Source organism: Gobio gobio (genome assembly GCF_949357685.1).
Source record: "Gobio gobio genome assembly, chromosome: 22".
Classification (NCBI taxonomy): Eukaryota; Metazoa; Chordata; class Actinopteri; order Cypriniformes; family Gobionidae; genus Gobio; species Gobio gobio.
The window spans coordinates 35,185,435-35,208,324 of record NC_137118.1 but is presented as its reverse complement, the minus strand read 5'-3'; the positions used below and the strand labels follow the sequence as shown (position 1 = coordinate 35,208,324).

The following is a 22,890-nucleotide window of genomic DNA, read 5'->3' as shown; positions in this document are numbered from 1 at the left end:
GTTGAAGCTCGTCACTCATTTTCATCATCACTACCTCCTGGTCAGGAATGCGTTCCTCCACCTGCGCAACAGTGTAACCCTGACACGGATGCAAAATATACTGCCGACCGTCTGATCTCACGATCCTTTAATGCCACTGCACGTGCAGCTTGTACAGGCAGCACTACGGAAAACAGTAAGTGCGGCTGATTAGGATTCTAAGAACCTTGTTTATTCTGCTCTGGCAGCCCACTCACAATTGACCTATCGGTAAGCCCCACCCCCCTTAGTTACTGTTGCTAACTCGGACAAACAAACGGAGTTGCTATAACTTACAATGACAGCTGTCAGAATGCAAACCTTATCCCAAGATGTTTTTGGACACAGAATGTAGCGTATATCCCATCCGAATGATAGCCAAACTTTACTGATGATTTATCAAGTTTATTAGGTCCTTTTCACAAGAGCTGAACAAACATAGCATAAGAAGTGCGCATTAACGTCTCATTCACAAACTCTCTCTCGTTGCATTACCATTAACATACACAGCAAATTACACAAAAACACTCATACAACTAACAGTAAACAAACAAATACACAGACCGTATGCCTTTTCGAGGGTGCAGTTAATAACTGGTAAACTTTGTATCTGCAAAACAACTCCGATAAACTGCGTGCAAGCTCTTCCTTTCACTACGTTACCCGTAAACTATAATACCCATCAAAATAGGAGTCCTCCTCAGTAGGACAGATAAGGTAGACCTTAAACATATCTAAAATTAAATCAATTTACATATAACCAGTTTAATATGGAGAGGCACTGAAATATAGACCTTCGTGTTTTTGACCTAACGTTACAGTTACATGATGTGAGAACAGTTAACGTTAGTTATTTCGGTTTGTATGTTAGCAGGGACTTTAATCGTAACTTAACGAGTATGACAGAAACAGAAAATCCTCTCAGGATCCCTGAAATCAGTGTTACAGTACCTCAGGCACGACATTTTAGCATTTTTGTAGCATAAACACCATCAAAACGATGAAAGCTTCGGATTTTCCAATGATTCTCTATGGCGCTGTCACCTAAAAATGTTCGAGTTCCGGTCCCAGCGCAAATGATACTCAACTGCTATTGGCTCATCTGCGTTTGAGGGGAGGGGCTTACCGATAGTTCAATTGGCACGCAATGTAGGAGAGGCTATGTTTACGGCTGTTTTATGTCGTAGCAGATATGGCTGGCACAAACCTCTTTGCCAGAGACCATAAGAAGCGATAAATTTGCCATGAATTCCCGGTCACGTTTTTAATTCAGATTCTCAGGAGGTGCTGGATAGGGCTGAGCACTCCATTACAACGAGAGAAGCTGTCCAGTGGGCTTGTCACAAACCAGCTCCAGTCTTCAGACAAAGGTCTCGAGAAACACAAAGGCCACAGCAACCTGCTTGGTCTAGACACACGAGTGGCAATCCTGTTAGTGTTCAAGGACAGAGCTTTCATGCCCAAATACAAAATCCTGCCACACATCCCCAGGGGAGATTTCAGGCCCGTGGGAGAGGCCAACAGAGAAGTTCACGGAGGGGTGCAGGACGGGATGGCGGCGCTGCATAGGGGTCAGGGGCTGGTCGTCGACTGTTCCTCTCAACTTTCACAGGCCAGTTGGGAGAGAGTGGTCCAGTGGGTTTTTATCCACAATAACTCAAGGGTATCGACTACAGATTCAGCTGCCTTTTCAAGAGTCCGCATGACTATTGTCAAGGACCCACTGTTGGTGCTCATATCTAGGGAAGAGGTGCAAACTATTTTACAAAAAGGAGCAATCACATAGGTGCCCTTCAACGCACGGCAGACTGGGTTTTATTCAACCTATTTCCTAATTTCAAAAAAAGATCAGGGTCATTGTCCCATTCTAGATCTCAGGCACCTCAACCAGTACTTAAAAATTATTCCATTCAAAATTATCCATACAAAGATGGTAATGCAGTCCATACGTGCAGGAGAATGGTTCACGTCCCTGGATTTAAAATATATATATTTTCATATTCCAATTTGTCCAGAGCACAGGCCTTTTCTTTTCAAGGCCAAGCCTTTCAGTTCCAGGTTCTACCATTTGGCCTGTCTTTGGCACAGAGATATTTTACTTGGGTGATCTCAGCCACCCTAGCTCCCCTTCAGCTACGGGGTATCAAAATCCTGCCATATCTGGACGATTGGTTAACGTTTGGTTAAAGCTGTGTAGCTATACATAAATACCAGACATGATCCATATTATAAAGACGTTCAGGGAACACAAACTATTTAAAATCATGTAAAACAATATTAACAATGTTTAATGTTTTGGCAACAGATTTTAATGAGGCAAAAAATAATCACAAAACACAAATAACATACATAAATCATTATTATACAGCCTTAATAGGACAATGCTGAGAAGGTTAACCACAATATTCCATATTATAACCACCGTTTCAGTCATAAGCAAGATTTGAGCTCCAAAAATGCAGTAATTAATATCTAAACAACTGCGTCAGTGGATTTAAGCACTAAACTGTGAGAGTGGCAGTAATTTGCTGTTTGTTCATTTGTACTCTCAGCGAAAATGTTGACCTCTTTATTTTTTGTTTGAATTATATGTGTTGGAATATGTAATAATAATTATTTGATATAATGGACATCAAGGCAACAAGGAAAAAACCATAGGTTAATCTAAGGCATCCTCAGTGGTACAAACGGTACAAACACGGCTCCAAACCAACACCAGAGCTTTATCTGAAACATTGTGCATCTCATCGGATTATATATGATTTTTTTAATCAACTGTGCTTCATAGATGATTGCGTTGTTATGAACCATTGATATGGCACAATACATAAAACAAATGATGAATCAATATTAAAATACAACTTCATTCGTCACCATCCTTCACTGTTTCTTTTTGACAGCAAGCACGGCTAATGGGAGTTCAAGTAGTAAGTATTAGAGATGAGAATATAATCTAGTTAATCAGACATTCATTTGCTAATGATAGCAAGATTTTACTTGATTTTGATGAATTTACTCCTGACTGAGTAACAGCAATCAAAGCATTAAAGTATCTCAGCGCAATGTTAATAATTAGCCTACACGATAATTCCTTCATAAAATGTTCATATCAACATAATTTTACAAAAAATTATAATAAATTAATTCAATTTCGATTGCATATTGGTCATATGAGGGGCTTGAAATGTTTGAAGGGCAAACTAGATCAGGTTTAACTTTTTTTTTTTCATACACTGATTAGTTCAGTGACCTCCTTGAATTATCTGTGTCTCTCATTCAACCAATTTGTTCAAAAACGCTGATTCATTCAGGAACAAAAACATGACAAATGAGTCACTGAATTATTATTCTTTTTTTTTTGCATGGCAGTTTATGACTATTGTTAATCTGTCTTTCTGTAATTACAAACATTAATATGTAATATGTGTAACATGGACACAATTATGTAACATGCTACTGTACCTCTGAAACAGTAAAGTGAGCATATTACAGTAAAATGTGCATGTATCTCATCCCTAAATGCCTCAATGGTGCTTCAGGATGAAGATCTTACTTATTACCACTCATTCATTTTTCTGATCTGTTTAATTTGACCTTCATAATCTTTAAAAGTGTAGAGAGAAGTAAAATGTTGCATAATCTCAAGATAGTTACATTAAGTTCAAGTAAGTACAAAGTATGAATATGTAAAACTGACTAGATATGATCCATCAAAGCTATATTATTTTCCCTCATGAAGGCAGAAATAAATACTAACCAGAACAAAATACTAGTTTTGGCCGCTTCTTTCTTGCTAATTACACCCTCCGATTTATAGGACAACTTATGTACATGTTACAATGTGCAAAATCACAAGACCACTACAAAACTCTCATCTAACCTATAATAAAGACAAAATCTTTCCTTCGTTTGGCAGCTTTCTCAGTAATGCACTTGGCAAACAGAGCCGGAAGGGGAACAGGGGAACCAAACCGACAGCCGCTGGTCACTTCCTGCTGCCGTTGAAGCTCATTGGCTGGACCTCTTTCTGTCTGAGGTCTGTGATTGGTCCATCTTCCTCTTCTGAGGTCTCTTTCAACTTGCCTTTTGAGATTCAATGTGTAGAATCGGCCAAACACCACATAAAAACTTCACTTTTGGTCTGTGCTTGAGGTAGGTTGACCGAATCTGGAGGCTATGGCAAAAAAATAAATAAAAATAAATAATTGTACCCATATTTACATACATCATACATTCAAATGATATTTTTCACAGATTTTCACGTACCTGAGGAGTATGTGTAAATATGACCCCAGGCCTGTTAGGATGTGCCACCAGGCGTGAAGCTGTGTAACCGCCCCAATCACAGGAGGCAGTCGCTGCCGTGTGGCTCTGAATGAAAACATGACAAAATAATGCAATCTTCAGTTCTCATTTTCTGCTGTCATTTTGCTTGGCCAACAACAAAGTTACTCACAATGAACATAGTAGATCTAAATAATACTCTAAGAGATATTAATATATGCAATATTTGAATGTTTAGTTTAATTTAGCACTTTTTCGGTAAATTAAAATATTTTTGTAAACTAAAATGTGATTTTTGTTGACTAAAATGACATTCCATTTCAGTGTAAAACGTTGTCAAAACTAAAAGTACAAATATATATACAGTATTTATTTTTTTAATACAAAAAAATATTAAATGTAGATTTTTAAGTATACCAAATATTTATAAAAAAATATAAAATATATGAATATTTAATTTAGCATTTTCTTGTAAAACTAATTTATTTTTGGAAACAAAATGTTATTATAAAATTACAGTCAAACTGATTAAAATGTTTGTCATTTTTGTCAGTGATTTTTAAATCTATAACATATTTATAAAACATATAAATTAAAATAAATGAATATACTGCTACATGTAAATGCAATGTAACTGTAGAACTACCTTAGAGAGTCACACATGATATTATCGATATTCCATAATACGAATCCCAACAGGAAGACGGTTAATGATGTAAAGCCGAGGGCTCTGAGCCACGGATAGACCCTGCAAAGCACAGACATGTAAAGTAGTAACTTCCTTAATACACAAATCACACCTTCTTAATCCAGACATTGTTATAGAAAACTTGCATTCAAATCTGGCTCTATTCTGCTATGAAATGCCCACTTTTCGCAATCTAATCAATAAAGTGCAACATTCTGTTTCCAGAAGCAAAAATTCCATTCATTTTCTCCATAGGGGAATTGATTTTGAACAATAACTTATCTTGACAGACCTAAAGTGAGGTAAAGTGAGGTTGTTAAATCAATGGTAAATGCTTTTGTTGAAGCCATCGGCCAACATTATTTCAACTTATTTTTTAAATAATCGTGCTTAACAGCAGAATTCCTGGTAAAAACGTCTCGGTTACGTATGGTAACCCACGTTCCCTGAAGGAGGGAACGGAGACGTACGTCGGACGTACCGATGAATTGGGATCACTTCAGGGAGCCCCTATCAGCTTCGAGATATAGAGAACAGGCCAATGGGCCATTGGCGTGCGAGATTTGCATCTCGCGCTCCGCCCCGCGCCGCGGGTATAAACAGGAAGCGAGAGCGAATGCACGCTGTTTTTCACTGAGGAGCCGAACTTAGTGGCTCAACCTGCAGTGATGGTACAGCAACTGTGGCGATGGGACGTACGTCTCCATTCCCTCCTTCAGGGAACGTGGGTTACCATACGTAACCGAGACGTTCCCATTCAGTCGGTCACGTTCAACGTACGTCGGACGTACCGACGAATTGGGATCCCTTATGGAAAACGCCATAGTTACTACCACTTCCAGCGCCCAGCGATGAGCCCCTCAGACCCCGATCTGATGCGGGCGGGGAATTCACGCAGGGAGAGTCCAAGCTGCTGTTCCGCAAAAGCCCATTCAGCTGACTGTATTGGATAACGCTGGGAAAGCGTGCCTGTGAAGGCCGCTGCGGAAGCCACATCATGCCCAGAGGGAGTTACCATGTGGAGAATACACGTATGGGCTGGCCGTGGGCAGCACAACATACGGAAGTCCCAGGGGTGGCCCTGGCCAATTAGTGGAGGGGGACAACACGTACCTGGGACGGCAGAGGAGCTCTGCCGAGGGAAAGACACGGGCTCGCCGTAGGGAGCCGTACCGTGGAAGAATACACATATGGGACCGCCGTGGGGGTCACTACATATGGAACCCAGCCTAACACAAGTTCCACCAATGCATACGAGTGTTAGACCTGGCGTCGAACGCTCCACCACGTCCGAATAAGCGCACGCATCCGTCTACCATAGGGGAGGGAATGGCGCAGCAAGCCGACACTAGAACAGGCATTTCGGTGTTACTGACTATGGGAAGTGAGCACACAGGAAGATACCGGCTCTACACGGAGGCTATAGAATCTAGCGAACATGTTAGGTGTCGCCCAGCCCGCAGCTCTACAAATATCTGTCAGCGAGGCGCCACGAGCCAGCGCCCAGGAAGAGCCAACACCCCTAGTGGAGTGGGCTCTTAACCCGAGCGGGCAGGGCACGTCTTGGGACTCATAAGCCAAGACGATGGCATCCACTATCCAGTGGGCCATCCTCTGCTTGGAGACAGCCTTTCCCTTCCGCTGTCCTCCGTAACAGACGAAGAGCTGCTCTGAGGTCCTGAAGCTTTGCGTTCTGTCCACGTAAGTCCGGAGAGCACGGACGGGACAGAGAAAAGCTAGGGCTGGGTCTGCCTCCTCCGAAGGCAGCGCTTGCAGGCTCACCACTTGGTCCCAGAAGGGAGTAGTGGGAACCTTGGGCACATATCCAGGCCGGGGTCTCATGATCACATGAGAGTTACCGGGCCCGAATTCCAGGCACGATTCGTCGACCGAAAATGCCTGCAGGTCCCCTACCCTCTTGATGGAGGCCAACGCAGTCAGGAGTATTGTCTTTAACGACAGAATTTTCAACTCAGCTGACTGCAGAGGCTCAAAGGGTTCTCTCTGTAGTGCAGTTAGCACCAGAGTTAAGTCCCAAGAGGGTATGGAGGGAGGACGAGGCGGATTTAACCTCCTCGCCCCCCTAAGGAACCTGTCGACCAGATCGTGCTTACCTAGAGATTTTCCATCTACTAGCTCATGATTAGCGGCGATAGCGGCAACATAGACTTTGAGGGTGGAGGGAGACAGCCTTCGCTCCAACCCATCTTGTAGAAAGGCAAGCACAGATCCGATCGAACATCTTCGGGGGTCTTCTCGGCGAGAAGAGCACCAATCGACGAACAGGTTCCACTTCAACGCATAGAGGCGCCTCGTAGAGTCAACTACCGCTTGCAGTAGGTCACCTAGAACCTCCGCGTCCCGTCCAGGGACCAAACATGGAGTTTCCAGAGGTCCGGACGCGGGTGCCATAGGGTGCCCCGTCTCTGAGTCAGGAGGTCCTGCCTCAGAGGAATGGGCCAGGGAGGTGCTGTCGCAAGGAGCACTAGTTCCGGGAACCAAGTCCGGTTGGGCCAATACGGAGCGACCAACAGGACCTGCTCCTCGTCCTCCCTGACTTTGCACAGTGTCTGCGCAAGAAGGCTCACTGGGGGAAACGCATACTTGCGTTCTTCCCGGGGCCAGCTGTGGGCCAGGGCATCCGACCCGAGGGTCCCCTCGGTCAAGGAATAAAACCACTGACAGTGGGTCGTATCTGGGGAGGCAAACAGATCTACCTGTGCGGCCCCGAAATGACTCCAGATTAGCTGGACCACCTGGGGATGGAGTCGCCATTCTCCCGGAAGCACCTGCTGACGTGACAGCTCATCGGCCGCACGATTGAGCAGGCCCGGAATGTGAACGGCACGAAGCGACCTCAGATGCTTCTGACTCCATAGGAGGAGATGGCGGGCGAGTTGCGACATGCGACGGGAGCGTAGACCACCCTGTTTGTTGATGTACGCTGCGGCCGCAGTGTTGTCCGTCCGGACCAGAACGTGCTTGCCTCTGAGCGGCACTTTGAAGTGGCTGAGTGCAAGACGAACTGCTAACAACTCGAGGCAATTGATATGCCATTGCAGTTGAGGCCCCGTCCACAGACCCGAAACTGCAAGCCCATTGTACTTGGCACCCCAACCCGTGGATGAGGCATCCGTGGAGACAACGGAGTGCCTGGACACTTGTTCTAGAACTAGAATTCTAGAACTCCCGCCCGGAGAAACAGAGGGTCCGACCACGGGCCGAAGGTTTGGCGGCACCTCGGAGTCACTTGGACGCGGAGGGAACCGCTGTGCCACGGCCATCTCGGGACTCGATCGTGTAGCCACTGTTGAAGCGGTCTCATATGAAGCAATCCGAGCGGCGTTACTGCGGCTGCGGATGCCATATGCCCCAGGTGCCTCTGAAAATATTTCAGTGGTACCGCTGTCCTGCCTTTGAACGAATTCAAGCAGTTCAACACTGACTGGACGCGCTCCTCGGTGAGGCGCGCTGTCATGGCGACCGAGTCTATCTCCATACCGAGAAAAGAGATCCTCTGTGTGGGACAGAGTTTGCTCTTCTCCCGGTTGACCCGAAGTCCCAACTGGCTGAGGTGACTGAGCACCTTGTCCCTGTGTTCGCACAACTGCTCTCGCGACTGGGCAAAAATCAGCCAGTCGTCGAGGTAGTTGAGGATGCGAACACCATGCTCTCTCATGGGAGCAATGGCCGCCTCCGCAACCTTCGTAAAGACGCGGGGCGACAGGGACAGGCCGAAGGGTAAGACGCGGTACTGATATGCCCGTCCCTCGAACGCGAAGCGCAGAAAGGGCCGTGTTGAGGGAGAATCGAGACATGAAAGTACTCGTCCTTCAGGTCGATTGCTGCAAACCAATCTCGGGGACGGATGCACCTGAAGATGCGCTTCTGCGTTAACATCGTGAACGGCAGCCTGTGAAGGGACCGGTTCAGGAATCGCAAGATCGGTTGTAACCCGCCGCCTTTCTTGGGTACAATGAAGTACGGGCTGTAGAACCCGGACCTCATATCGGCTTGAGGGACCGGCTCTATCGCGTCCTTCGCCAGTAGGACAGCGATCTCTGCCCTGAGCACGGGGGCATTCGCCTCCACTACAGTCGTGAAGTGAACGCCCCTGAACTTGGGGGGACACCGGGCGAACTGAATCGCATAGCCGAGTCTGATGGTACGGAGGAGCCACCGAGACGGGCTGGGAAGCGCTAGCCAGGCTCCCAGACTCCGAGCAAGGGGGATCATCGGCACCACAGACGTACCCGCAGCGGGGCAGCGAGGCGGAACGCAGGGATCCGGCTCGGACGGCATGGGAGCGGCCCGAAGCGGGATCTGAATGTGCTGTGCAACACTTACCTGCATCCGCGGAGGGGACGTGCGAGTGTGGGGAGGCCGCTTGTGTGCGTCCTGACAGCCGGCGTCCCCTGCTGGCGAAGGGAGAGGTACTTGAGGGTGGCGAGGCATGGGAGCGTCGACCACCGCCAAGCGCGCTCCCAAATGAAGGAGGGGCTGAGCGTGGCAAGGCTTTGTGGCTTTGCGCACGGTCTGCCTCACCTCCTTCCTCAGCGGGGAACAAGAGTGGCGAGGCATAGCGTCGCGCACTGTTGTCCACGCACCGCTGAGAAGAGGGGAATGAGAGTGGCGAGGCTTTGTAGCGTCACACACTGCCATTCTCGCCCTCTTGTGGGGAGGGGAATGAAAGCGGCGAGGCTCGTTAGCGTCACACGCTGCCATTCCTGAACTCCCGAGACCCAGAGGTATTGGAACTGCTCTTTTTTTTTTTTTTTTGGGTACCACTGGCTGTTTTTAACATCAGTGGCGGAACAGAATTACTAATGGTTTTCCACCCGGCCCTCCTCCGGGGAAGAACAGTTCCAGACCAAATCCGGGTCAATTGTGTTTCTGGACCAGGGTGGACATCGTCTAGCCAAGTGCCAGCGCTGTGCGCAGCTCAACCTTGGCTCAGAACTACCCTCGTGCACTAAGCAGGGCGGAGGTGGCCTGCCAGTGGCACTGCCACCCCACCGATGAGGGTAGTGAGAGAGAGGAAAACTTTATACAGATTATGGCCCTATTGGTGTTCCATATTTTGGCACCAATAGTTCCACAATGCCAAAGCCTTCCAATGCACATCCGAAAAAAGGCAAGGGGCAGGCAAGGCGATTTACGCGTTGCACTATGCCTCAGCCATCCGGGAAAGCATGGCTGTCAAGTATGAATCTGATTCAGCACGAGCGCCCACTATTACGGTGGGAATCTCAGCATCATCTTCATTTTCAACACATAACAGCCCTCTCTCCGATGCAGCGATTGACATCTGTCCTCTGCTAGAGCCCCAAATGAAACGCTAGGTCCCCTTTCAAGGACCAGCAATCCCATCTGTAAGCTACCAGCAGACACGTGAGACAGTGGGCGTGGCCGTGAGACGGCACACGGCGCGCTGAACACTCAAGCCCTTATGAAAAAGGCAAGACGAACAGCGCGCCGACGTGGCTATGCTCTCATGAGAGAGCATAGACCACCCACGAACACAGTCTCAACATGCTTGCGATGCGATAGAGGAGTGAGGGGCCCACAGAGATGTACGCGGCGGGGAAGCCTCACTGTAATCCTCAGGTCACCCAGGCTTATCAGCCAAAATAGTCCCCCCTCTGGTGCACCAGAAAAGAGACTAGATCGGGGTATAAGCGAAGGGACTCAACCCCGTTTGAGGCATCATAGTCTCGACCGCGCATCGGAGGCGCCGAGTGACGCGCGCAGAGTTGCCGTGGCAACCCGCGCTGTCACCCGGCAGCCAGACGGCACACGGCGCGCTGAACACTCAACCCTCACGCGGAAGGTGAGATGACCAGCGCGTCGACGTGATCCCGTTCCCCTGAGAGAACATGGATCACCCACGAACACAGTCTCAACATGTTTATGCGAGAGGGATCGTGGCCGTCAGGACAGGAAACAACCGCATCCAGAAACGCACGAGTGGAATGACGTCTTGAAAAAGACGCAGTGTCACACCCGTGTTGCTCTTTTGTGAGGAAACGCTCTTTAAACAGTGCTTAAGCACCCAGGGGAAGACCGCGGCAACACACAGGTGGTAAGTGCAGTCCTGTGGTGCACTCACTGAAACAAACGCCCTCACCAAACCGACAGTTGCTGTGAGAACAGCAGTTTGTTATGCTGATGCAGCGGTGAACATGCGGTCACGCTGATTGTGCCTTTTCGCCAACACAGAGCGTCCTTTTCGTTCTCTGGAGCATCTCTCTTGCAGATAGGCTCTCTTTTAGAAAAGCAGTCTTGCTTCATCAACGCCGTTCGGCTCCGAAGTGAAAAACAGCGTGCATTCGCTCTCGCTTCCTGTTTATACCCGCAGCGCGGGGCGGAGCGCGAGATGCAAATCTCGCAGGCCAATGGCCCATTGGCCTGTTCTCTATATCTCGAAGCTGATAGGGGCTCCCTGAAGTGATCCCAATTCGTCGGTACGTCCGACGTACGTCGAACGTGACCGACTGAATGGGAACTACATTACCCATGATTCTGCAAAAAACTCCACCAATCAGAGGATCGAAACTAAGGTACGTCCGAAATCACATACTCCCTTGAGTAGGTACTTATTTTGAATAAGTAATTACTTCACAACCGCTAAAAAGGTATGTTAATACAGTATGAGTGTGTGTTAGGAATGTAATCTGGACGTACTAAATTCGCCATGCTGTCATTATCATATGATCTACCAGCGTCAGTTACGTCACTTCGTCACTTTATGGCCTTATGGGATAGTAAAGTGTACTTATGCACATTTCAGTATCTCGCCGGAAGTAGTAGGTCATCTAGGTACATTTTGCCTACTCTTTTATGAGCTGAGAGCATGGAGAGTTGAAGAATTTTCAACTTTGAGCTCATCACTGTCACTTTTTACCAAGCCGTCCAATCACAGTGGAGGAGGGACAGGACAAATACCACACAGACCAACCGCCACATTCTCATATTAACAGAACAAAATTATTTAAAACAAGAGCCAGAGCAAATACTTTACATTGTATCAACATTTTTTATATAGAAACAATACAGAACAAACTATCGGTGAAATTAGATACTACTGGTAACACTTCTATGGCTCTTAAGTGCCCACAACTAGGCGTTTTCAGCAGAGCACCTAGCGGACACGCCACCTTATTCACCATATTGGGCGTTGCAATTTCTCCCATTCATAATTAATCTGAGTGCACGTCTTCCCATAAATAAAGTCTTTGGTTATTCTCAGTGCTTCTCTCCGTCAAGTACACAGTCTTGTACCTTTTTGTCTGATGTTTAAATAATTTCTTGCCTCAAAATCAAAATGTGTAATGTTGTGATTGACCTCTTAGCTGCTTGGTTTCTTTCATGACTTATAACGAAGACTAAACAAAGTTTTTTTTTAAATCTCTATGAGAAAAATGAATCGAAAAAATACTTTTGGAACCAAGGCTGCTGAAAGATTGGGCAGGACAAATGTATAATCCATTTCAAAAATTGGAATAACTGAAAATGTAAAGGTCAGTCCCTCCCCTTTCTTCATAAATATCCTGTTTCACTCAAAAATACATCACATTATGAAAGTAAAATTGGTGGGCAAATATAGATTCATTCACTCACCATGTGACAATGAAAACTGAGCGAATCACCAAGAAAGCCACTAGTACGGCATACATGACCTGGGGGAAATGATAAAACCGCTGTTAACCTGTATATTTAACATCACCATCTGATATGTAAACAATATGATTGTTTAAATGGTGATTTTTTTTGTGTTGTGCTGACAGTTTTAAATAAAAGACATAACAGCAGTGTGTTTACAGAAGCTCATGTACCATTCAATACCCTGAGCATGAATAGAGCCACACCTTACTGTCATGCCCTTAACAACAAACACTGACTGAAGTAGAGCCAGTTGTTTAGACACAACATTGCCATGCTCTTAAAGAAACACGACACGGTCAAGTAGGATAAACCAAAATAAAGAGGTTCATAAAATGAGAGTCGGACCTCACCTGATGAAAGACAGGCTCTTTCCATATCAGGTAAATCTGCAAAAGACAAATGAGATGAGAAATAATCATTAACAATATACATAAATATATACATATACAGTGGGGTCTGAGACTGTATTGAAAATTGGAGATTTTATTAATTTAAAACAAGGAAATAAACAATTGTATCGTTTTTTTTATTTCATTTTTTATTTCAATTCAAATTATGTTACTAACTTTAGTAATACTTTACTTAAAGCTTTTATATATAATGCATTATAAAAGTATTTTAATGCATTAATTATGCCATGTAATGCACCTTTTTATATGGTCTCATGAATATAAACACAGTTATAATACATTATAATAATAATCTATTAATTGTTACACCTTTAGAAAGTATAATGCATTAAAACACAAATAACCAAATTCAGATGTAACAAGAGATCTGCAAATATTCTAATGCATACAATGTGTTATTTGAGTGTTGATTATTATATCTAAAAATAAATAGCAATTGAATTTAGGCTAATTTGGGCTCTGTTGTTATATTATAGTAATGTGCAAGAGATACTTTTTTTTATCTTTAAGAAACGTTTAGTTATAATTGAATTCATTTAAGAACAGACACAATTTGTTCACTAAACCACTGTTTAATAAAAAAAAATTAAAAAGCAATTGTATATTTAGTTTTCTCTTCCCTGCTGTACCGAACCACTGTTGTCACATGGACTATTTTATTTAACAATAGTCTTTGCTACCTTTCTTGGCCTTGAAAGTGGTCATTGTTTTGGTTTCTATCTGGGGTAAGAAAGCTCTCGGATTTCATCAAAAATATCTTCATTTGTGTTAAACAAGATGAACAAAGGTCTTACGGGTTTGGAACGACATGAGGGTGAGTAATTCATGACAGAATTTGTATTTTTGGGTGAACTAACTCTTTAAGTAAAGTGTTAACATCATGCTATTTGAAATAAAAAAAGTTTGTACAAAAAACAATAGTAGAATTGTTTTACTTTGGGCTCTACTGTATTTTTTTTTAGAAAATGTTTAAGAGCAAAGAAAAACTTACCACACTGACAATAATACTGAAGGTCAGCAAAAGTGTAATTGAGAAATAGTTAACAGCACGCTCTTGCTTGAAGCACTCATATCTGTAACGTAAGATACATTCAGATCAGTCACAGAAAAAAGTCAGAGGAAAGGCAACCACAATAAATGACCAATAACAATGATATCAATTTATCAAAGAGTCTTGAAAAAAAATTATCAGTGTCCAAAAAAAATAATAAGCATTAAGCAACCAATTTTCAGCAATGATAATGAGAAGAAGCAGCAAATTAGCATATTAGAATGATTTCTGAAGGATCATGTGACACTGAAGACTGGAGTAATTATGCTGAAAACAGGGGAATACATTACATTTAGAAATATAATTTTAATATTGCTGTTCCTACTATATATGATCAAATAAGTGCAGCCTTGCTGAGCAGAAAAGACTTCTTTCAAATCCAAAAACTTAATGATAAAAAAACATTTTCTGTCCGTCAAATACAATGTCTGATCCTCATTAAGCTCAAGACAAGCATTCAGAGGTCAAAGGTGAACGCATACTGTGTGACTTTGCAGATGTAAGAAAGGTCAACTTACAGACAGTAGACAAAGATGCAGCAGCTGTAGATCATCGGCAGCTCATCCAGTAACTAAAAACAAAAGACTGTCAGCATTTGTGTGTCACTTGTGAATAATTGCTATTGCTTTGGGCATGTACCGTTAGAGAAGCGGCTTTGTGGCTACGAGAATGAAATACAAATGAAATAAGCTTTTCATGTGCTTGGGAACAAAATGGACACTTTGAAAGGCTGACGAGAAGTCAAGCTTACCTGCATTTCATACTGTAGCGTCATGTGAAAGCTCCATGAACCAATGCCTACGGCTGTGCCGAAAAAAGAGCGACAACATAAAAACAGAACATTTAATCTCCTTTTGTTTAGGAAATACATATCTGTGGGAAAGGTCACTCCTTTTGAAAAACTGATATTTGTGTGTATAGAAAATAATGTGAATGATGCATCGGTTCGTACCAGCGATTCCTAAAAATGACCACACGTAGCGTATTTCCAAACCATCTTTAAATGTCTGAATGGCTCCATAAATGGGAGGTAGGATCATTATCAGGTTACTGACAGTATTCCCTGGAGAAAGGAGAAAAAAAAAAAGTTTTCATGTTAATGAATATAAATATTAAAGTCACCATGAAATCCCAATTGACAATTCTTTTTTTTCAATTGAATATTGCAGTATTTGTTATAAATGATTTATTCATGCCAGTGATATATATTTTTTTATTAAATAGATTCAGTGACATCTCTATTCTTCTCTGATGACGTGTTTACTGATGCGAGGGTGGGGCAACCTGTCAGATCCACCAATAGCAAACCACAACAATCCATCCATTCAATCAATTCCCGATAGACAAAAACCAGTCCTGTCCTACATTCTTTTCTTGTTTTAGAAGAAGCTTCACTTGGATACATCACAATAGGCAGGGCTGGACAGTACGACCATTTCACTCACATTTGCGACCAAAAATAGATGCGAGCGAACTGTACAATGTATTTTGGAGCACGTGTGCGAATAAAAAATCCCTGCGGATCAGTTTTCTTAAAGGGGGTGGTCTAATGTTATTTCATGCATTCTGACTTTATTTACACTGTTGCCAAAGAGTTGGATTCTCATGCTTAACATGGCCAAAATCTCAAAAAACGAGTTGGACGTATGATGGAGTGCCAAATACACTCCTTCAGGATTCGAATACGCTTCGGAAAGTTTTTTTCGAGTATGGCCCTGTATGACTTCATTAAGGGCAGAATTGCTTGTATGGGCACTTCTCCCGGATGAGCACGTGCGCACATCAATCAGAGCGAGAGCAAGAGTGCGCCCATAAATGAGCTTTGTTCGGTTACGAAAGCCCTCGACAGCACCGTCATTTTGTTTTTAGACCACGAAATCAACAATGTCACTAAAGAAGTGTGTTTTTGGCTGTGAGGGAAAGATAACCTTGTTTAGCGTCCCAAATAACCCAGCATTAAGGAAACAGTGGATGCAGTTTGTTTTTCCGGAGCAGCAATGGAGTTCTGCAAGTGTGTTTGTTTGTTCCCGGTCACGAGTTGAAACCACAGGCGGTGAGTGAAACTGGATCAAATGTCTGTGTTTTGTTGGCATACATAATGTAAACAACACAAATCGAAAGTTATCCAGGGATAATACCATGATGTATTGTGTGTGTGTGTGTGTGTGTGTGTGTGTGTGTGTGTGTGTGTGTGTGTGTGTGTGTGTGTGTGTGTGTGTGTGTGTGTGTGTGTGTGTGTGTGTGTGTGTGTGTGTGTGTGTGTGTGTGTGTGTGTGTGTGTGTGTGTGTGTGTGTGTGTGTGTGTGTTTGCTCGTGACTCTGACCACTGCATGTCTGCACATGCTTGGCAGTTTTCTGAAAAAAACGGTACAACGCATCTGTCTTTTATAGATATGATAAAACTAAAGACTCTTCGGAGATATGAAGGATGCAATACTACTCTATAGGTACTCAAGATTAACATGAGACTGGCAGAAATTGTGTGTGTTATGTACCCTTTATATGTCATAAAAAGTCTTCAATACGTTTAATGGTATAACAAGCGTCTTAATTATCATTTTAAGGCACCTTATATTATGTGATTATTAAACTTCAAAAGGTTATGATTTCATTAAATAAATATGAGCGTTTCACGTTTCAAAGCCTGAACGTGCAGGTGCTGTTGTGCGTTCTACAGGCTTCAGACTGCTTAGATCAGTTCACGCACATTCATGCCAAGCGATTGCTTATGAACTAATGCTGATCAATTATGACAGTTTACTTTAGAGTGTTTATGTTGTAATAGGTTGTATACAATTGTAAGAATGCATATGTATCTCCCTCATCTGAATTTGAATGAGCATCCTGCAATAATAAAGCATAATCTTTTTTTTTTTTTTTTAAATAAGAGTCACAGTGTATTTCAGGCTTGTTTATTAAATAAAAGTCACGCCGAGTGTCCAATTTCCACCCTGGTTATTATTTGGTTACATAAACTGTATGTAATTTAATTTAATTTCCATTTAATTTAATTTAAAGTAAACTATTGTAGCTTCTGTCTGGGATGCCCTGTCACAGGAAGGAAAGACTAAGAACATTATTTGACACTTATTATCAAATATATAGATTTTACTAGTATCAATGTTATTATAGTTCACAAAAAACTAAAATAACAAAATCTCTTTTACTTGAAATAAATAAAAGTTAACTGACATAAAATAAAATATAAAAAAACATAAACTTTTCTTATTTTCATTTATTTAAAATGAACCGGTTATGTACCAAACTAAAACTGAAATAAAATTTATAAAAACTATACTGACATTAAAAAAAAAAGACAAAACAACAGAATTACTAAAACGTTTAACTAAAATGTTTAATTAAAGCAGAATTAAATTGAATTCAAAATATTAACAAAATCTCAGTGACACTAAAATAACATCTGTTAGTGTTTTATGTACAGACACAAATAACTAGTTGCGCCCCTAAAGTTTCTAAATACCCTCCTAAAAATTTTAACTTAGTAGCACGTGCTCCTTGAGAAAAAAGTAAGCGTCAAGGAAAGAAAAGACTGTCACAACTACCATTTCATGCCAACTTTAGGACGTATTTGAGTTAGTCTATAAACGATAACAGCAAAAATTGCAGCAAAGTTGAACAATGGTTGAGTGAACTTCATCAAACTGGCCTCTTAGCACCACCAGCAGCTGGCAGACTGCTATTGTGCCTCTTTGCTGAGTCCAAGTAAACTAAACCTATGTTAGAAAGAACTAACATGGTGTATGCAGGCCTATTGTTTCATTGTTTGGATACATAGCTCATCATACCGAACAAGGCACATTCCTTCATAAGGCAACAGATTTCCACTGGACTCTAAGACCATGCTGATCTCAATGGCACCTGCTGGTTCTAGCAGTGTTTTAAAACATATTTAAGATATGACTGTGTGTTTATGTTGTACAATATAACTCAATAATCAGACTAACCAAAAACTGCTATCCTAAAAACCCATTTGGGAATTGCAGAGGGGATTCAAGCTCTATTAGTATTAGTGTGTGAATGTGTTAACTGTCACTCTGTGCCCTTTGAGCATATTATTTAAGTTAACCTGAAATGTACAGTACTTGAGCAAACAACAGAGATCTAATGGCTACGTACATTGTGTCCTTCCATACTTTCATATCTGGGATATAATCAGCAGTCAAACAAAAGTCCACAATAAATCAATCAGAGATCTAGGTAGGACTTCTCCAGTTAAATCTCTACAACCATGGTGAAAGTAATGGTTTATTAGCTTGAGTTTTCTGTTTGGAATACAGATGGAAATATTTTTTATTTCAGCAGTGACCAAAAAATCCCATCGAATTACCATTGTACTATAGTAATCTTCGTACTAATAGCGTTGTATTGAAAGTCCGCATACCAGTTATCATGTTGCTGGTTACACTGTCCTTTATAACGTTCAACTGCCTGATCTTCAGCAGCTCTTGCTCGAGTTATTAATCCCATTTTGATACAGTACTTAGTCAGTTCATAATTAAAGCAAATGTAAAGAACGTTTAGCATAAGAAAACAGATCATACACTTTGATTTCACTGAGAATCACTATCGAAGGCGTGCTCCTTCCCAAATGTCGCCACACACTAGGTTTAATTAATTATCTTCCCGGTCATTGGTATGATTTTCCTATGTGTTATTGGGCTTTATGATACGAGTTTAACGCGTACAGAGGGTCGCTGGCCTCTCGGCTACTATAGTTACGAATCCTACTATGGCAAATGCTTATGAATTTTAAGTAGGTTACGCTGACGTTGATTCGCAAGTCGCAACTTCGCTACTAACAAGGCTTGGCTTTTTAATATTAGTTACGTAATTTTGACGTTGCTTCAAAACCTTCCAATAGAAAATAACTGACTTATCAATATTAATTAGGCTGTGCCGACGATGCGTCGTAAGCGTCCAATAGCGGATGATTGCCTCATGAATATTAAGCACAACGCCTTCTCATAGTAGGATTCGACAATACTCCTCTGTCCCGTTTAACATCCGCGTTTACCACCCTAGACGACCATGAACCGTATGTCCAGAGCACAAGCTCACCGTTCAAACGTACTTACAGAATTCTGCGATGTAATACGAGACCACATAATTCTCCTCGCACCAGTCGAGAGTTGAGGTCGGTGTTCCCCAGTAGCCCGGCCTGTCCGCCGCCGGAGCCATGATGAGAGAGAGATCAGATAGGTCGGACGGGCGGAGGGAGGAGTTGCTTGTACGGTAACGGATTCAGTGCTCCATCCAATCTGAAAGGGCCTACGTGTGATAACAGTTGCAGTGCAAACAATAGCCTTCTGTAATTCAATACAACGAAGTGATCGTTGCTCTGAAAGGACAATGCACAATGTACACACATATTAGGCCTATATTAGCTTAAAAAGATTAATAGTTTATGTACTTTATACTTTGATTATTGTCATGTGGTAATACTTTATTTTACAGTGTCTGTTACATATATTACATGTATTTACCATAGTAATAAGAGTAAAATATGCATAATTACATGCAAATAACCCTCAACCAAACCCTAACCCTATAGTAAGGATAGGCTATATGTTGATTGCAATGTAACAATGACATCTTAAAATAAAGGGAACTATATATTCATGAACTATTGATCTCTTTAAGAACTATATCATTTGTGATGACTTAGGCTATTAATGATTTATTTTGCACTATTTTTTGTTGAAATGTTTTGGTAAAACTTTACAAGGTTCCATTTGTTTAGCCCTACATTATTTGACTACATTACTTAACATAAGCTGTTAAGTTATTTTCAACATTTACTAATGCATTATGAAAAACAAAAGTTGTGTCTGATAGTATTATTTAATTAAAGGGGCTATATGCAACTTTTTCCCCAAAATAAACGTAACAATAGCCTTTTTATTTTACCATTTATGACTCAAACATCTCCTGATGAGCATACTGACACCTTGTCCGCTCACAGTGGGTGCACCTATAAGCCTGTATCCTATTTTTCCTATTTTCTGGCGGGTCGTCTTTTCCCGCGCTGTCTGCGGATGTGACGTCACCACCGCTGCGAGAGCGAGCAGAAAATGAGAGCAGTTCTGTTTTTTGGCCACAGGTGTCAGTTGCGAGTTTAAATTTCAGAAAAACGCATATAGCCCCTTTAAACTGAGCTAACAATGAACTGGCATTAACAAAGATTTATAAATACTGTAACAAATGTATTGCTTATTGTTAGTTGATGCATTTAATAATGTTAACTAATGGGACCTTATTGTAAAGTGTTACCAATATTTTTATTAATTTTTTTTTACCATCATGGGATATTTTTTTCAATATGGGATTATAATGGGATTATTTAGCTGTTTTTCCTTTAAAGGTCCCATGGCATGGCATTTTTCTATTATTTTATAGTGTTTTCTGAGGTGTACTTATATTATTAGTATGATTTGTACATCATAAAATGTCATAATTTAGAAATAAAAGGCATTTTGTCTATACTGCTGTTTGCCCTGTGGCTGAATGCCCTGCTTCAAGAGGCGTGTCTGCTGTGAGACTTCAGTAAAAACGCCCACTGTTGTGATTGGCTGACATCTTTGCATTTTAAATGAGCGGAGGGGGCGTGGTTTAACGAGGCACGAGCAGGCACGAGTCTGCCAGAGAGACGGGTGGACCTGTGTTCACTTCTCGTCAGTTCTCTCAGCATGTCTCAGTTCAGGGTGAACTGTTGTAGTTACTAGAATATACTTCAGGTTATTAGTTTATTTCTAGTCGGAGGGGCTGTCACTCATGTCAGAAAGTTAGTAACTTTAGTAAATTATGGATCAGCGCTGACTCGAGACGCGAACCGTTTAGAACAGGTGTGTTCGACATCGGCTGCGGCTGGATGCAACTGATCGGCGAGAGTAGCCGCGTGAAGGCGGGGAGGAGCTGCAAACACAGACGTGAAGTCGGACACTTTCTGCTTCCCGCGGTGACGCTCGCGCTGTGTTTGCACACTTTATCAGCTGAAGTGAAATAAATGCAATATTTGGCAATACACAGATGTTTCAGAGACATTATTGTCATGTAATACTTTATGCACTGCTTAATACAGCGTGTGTTTTTACAAGAATAAAGTTCAACATATAAGCCTACACTATCAATGAAGTGGGGTCTATGTTTTTAATCAGTTATATTTTGATAAACATGACAATATAACATCGCGACTACATGAAAGGAGGTTTTACTGTTATAAAAAACAGATTTGTGCGCATTAGTGGAGCTGAAGGTTTTAGAATAAACACGAAACACACGTGATCGCTGTCATGCGGTGAATCTGGCCAATCGTGGAACGGCTGTGTCGTCATCAGAGTCCGTGCAGCCTCGAGCAGCTGCTTTGGAGAAACTGCACCGGCTGTAATCGCCGGCTGCTCTCGAATCGCTCTCGCGGCACTTTGTTGACATACGTCACTGTCACGTGGCGTCGGCGCTGCCTCAAGTCGGACAAAATTTCTAACCGGCATGCACTGCTTCAAGTCAGCCGCCGATCGGTCTGCGCATCGCTGGGTGAAGTCGAACAAGCCTAACGATTCAGTCCGATTTGGTGAACTGGTTCGGTTCACTAAAAAGAACCGATTCAAAAGAATGATTCGTTTGCGAACCGGACATCACGGAGACGAAGCGATTGCTAACAAAGTTATTTATAGTAACTACTGAGTTATGAGAGCGCTGTCAGTCAGCGCGAGTTTATTGTGTTTGTATCTGAGAGTTCTGAATAAACACGAGTCCCAGTCACACCGAGTCCTCTTCATCATTATTCTACCAACTTTGTAACACATGCAATGTACCATTACAGCGAGATGAACGAGTTAGTAAGTGTTGAGTATAGCATTATTTCTAGATATGTTCCAATCATATGAATAGCGTCATTGACGCGCATTGAGTAACGTTACACAGCGCAAACAAAGACACAACAGCTGTAATCGAATGTAATCCAGTTTATTGTGGGGAAAGCTGGCTAGCCTAGCCGGATACCCTCACGCTTACCCTCCTTCTGCTTAATCTCACGCCGCGTTTGGTGCCTCCGCTGTGGGCCAGATGCAGTACTGGGGGTCGGGGATGTTGGAGGCCGAGCTTCGGCGTGCGTGAAGTTTATCTCTAAAGATGTGACTGCTGATGTTAAACAGAAAAGACTGTATGCACATTTTAGAACAGATAGACGCGACAAGGACGTACAAAAACACTGACTCACAAGATAGAAAACACGAAAACACCGTTCTGTCGGGAGAGAGAGAAGCCGCTGCGTGTCCACAAATAATAAATAATAAGCTACACATAAGAAATCAATGATCACAGATCAGAAGGAACTGAAGAAAGACTTCTGTTTTCATTTGTACATCCAAACACTGAGAAACTGCCAGTGTTCACTCGTTCACAAGTAACGTTAATGATCTCGAGTGTTTGCATGGGTGTGGCAGATTCTCTGGGCGGGGAAAGGGAGGAAACCGCTCCTGCTTGGACGTCAAACCAGGAGACTTCAGGATTGGCTCGTCTGGCCTGTCATTTTCTCAAAGGCAGAGAGAGACAGCCAGAACTCGGGTTTACACCGATCAACATTTCTATCCACTTGGGGACAATATTCAGGCTAGGGGAACTCATATTAATGTTGAAATACCTCATAAAATGAAAATTTCATGCCATGGGACCTTTAAAATTAGACTTTTTATTTATTTTTACCCACAATGCAATTTTTTAACATGCTATGTATTTATTTATTTTTGGTGGGTTTA

General features: G+C 42.6%; 1 protein-coding gene across 1 annotated transcript; it reads right to left on the bottom strand.

The window, feature by feature from the left end:
• Positions 1–2,281: 2,281 nt before the first annotated feature.
• Positions 2,282–19,348, bottom strand: acer3 (alkaline ceramidase 3). The gene is made up of 10 exons (XM_079804056.1): positions 19,213–19,348; positions 15,069–15,179; positions 14,868–14,920; positions 14,635–14,687; positions 14,057–14,138; positions 13,006–13,041; positions 12,611–12,669; positions 4,949–5,050; positions 4,285–4,389; positions 2,282–4,192 (listed from the first exon to the last, which is right to left on the bottom strand). Exons 1-10 carry the CDS (start codon positions 19,313–19,315, stop codon positions 4,093–4,095), a joined length of 804 nt encoding a protein of 267 aa, XP_079660182.1. The 5' UTR covers positions 19,316–19,348; the 3' UTR covers positions 2,282–4,092.
• Positions 19,349–22,890: the final 3,542 nt, after the last annotated feature.

What these genes read in the sequence shown, in the direction of transcription:
- acer3 (XM_079804056.1), bottom strand. Translation starts at nt 19,315, where the DNA reads ATGGCTCCGGCGGCGGACAGGCCGGGCTACTGGGGAACACCGACCTCA. An exon ending in GTATTACATCGCAGAATTCT is followed by an intron (nt 15,180 to 19,212) that starts GTAAGTACGTTT and finishes TCCTTTCTCCAG; the next exon opens with GGAATACTGTCAGTAACCTG. An exon ending in TGCATCTTTGTCTACTGTCT is followed by an intron (nt 14,139 to 14,634) that starts GTAAGTTGACCT and finishes CTTACGTTACAG; the next exon opens with ATATGAGTGCTTCAAGCAAG.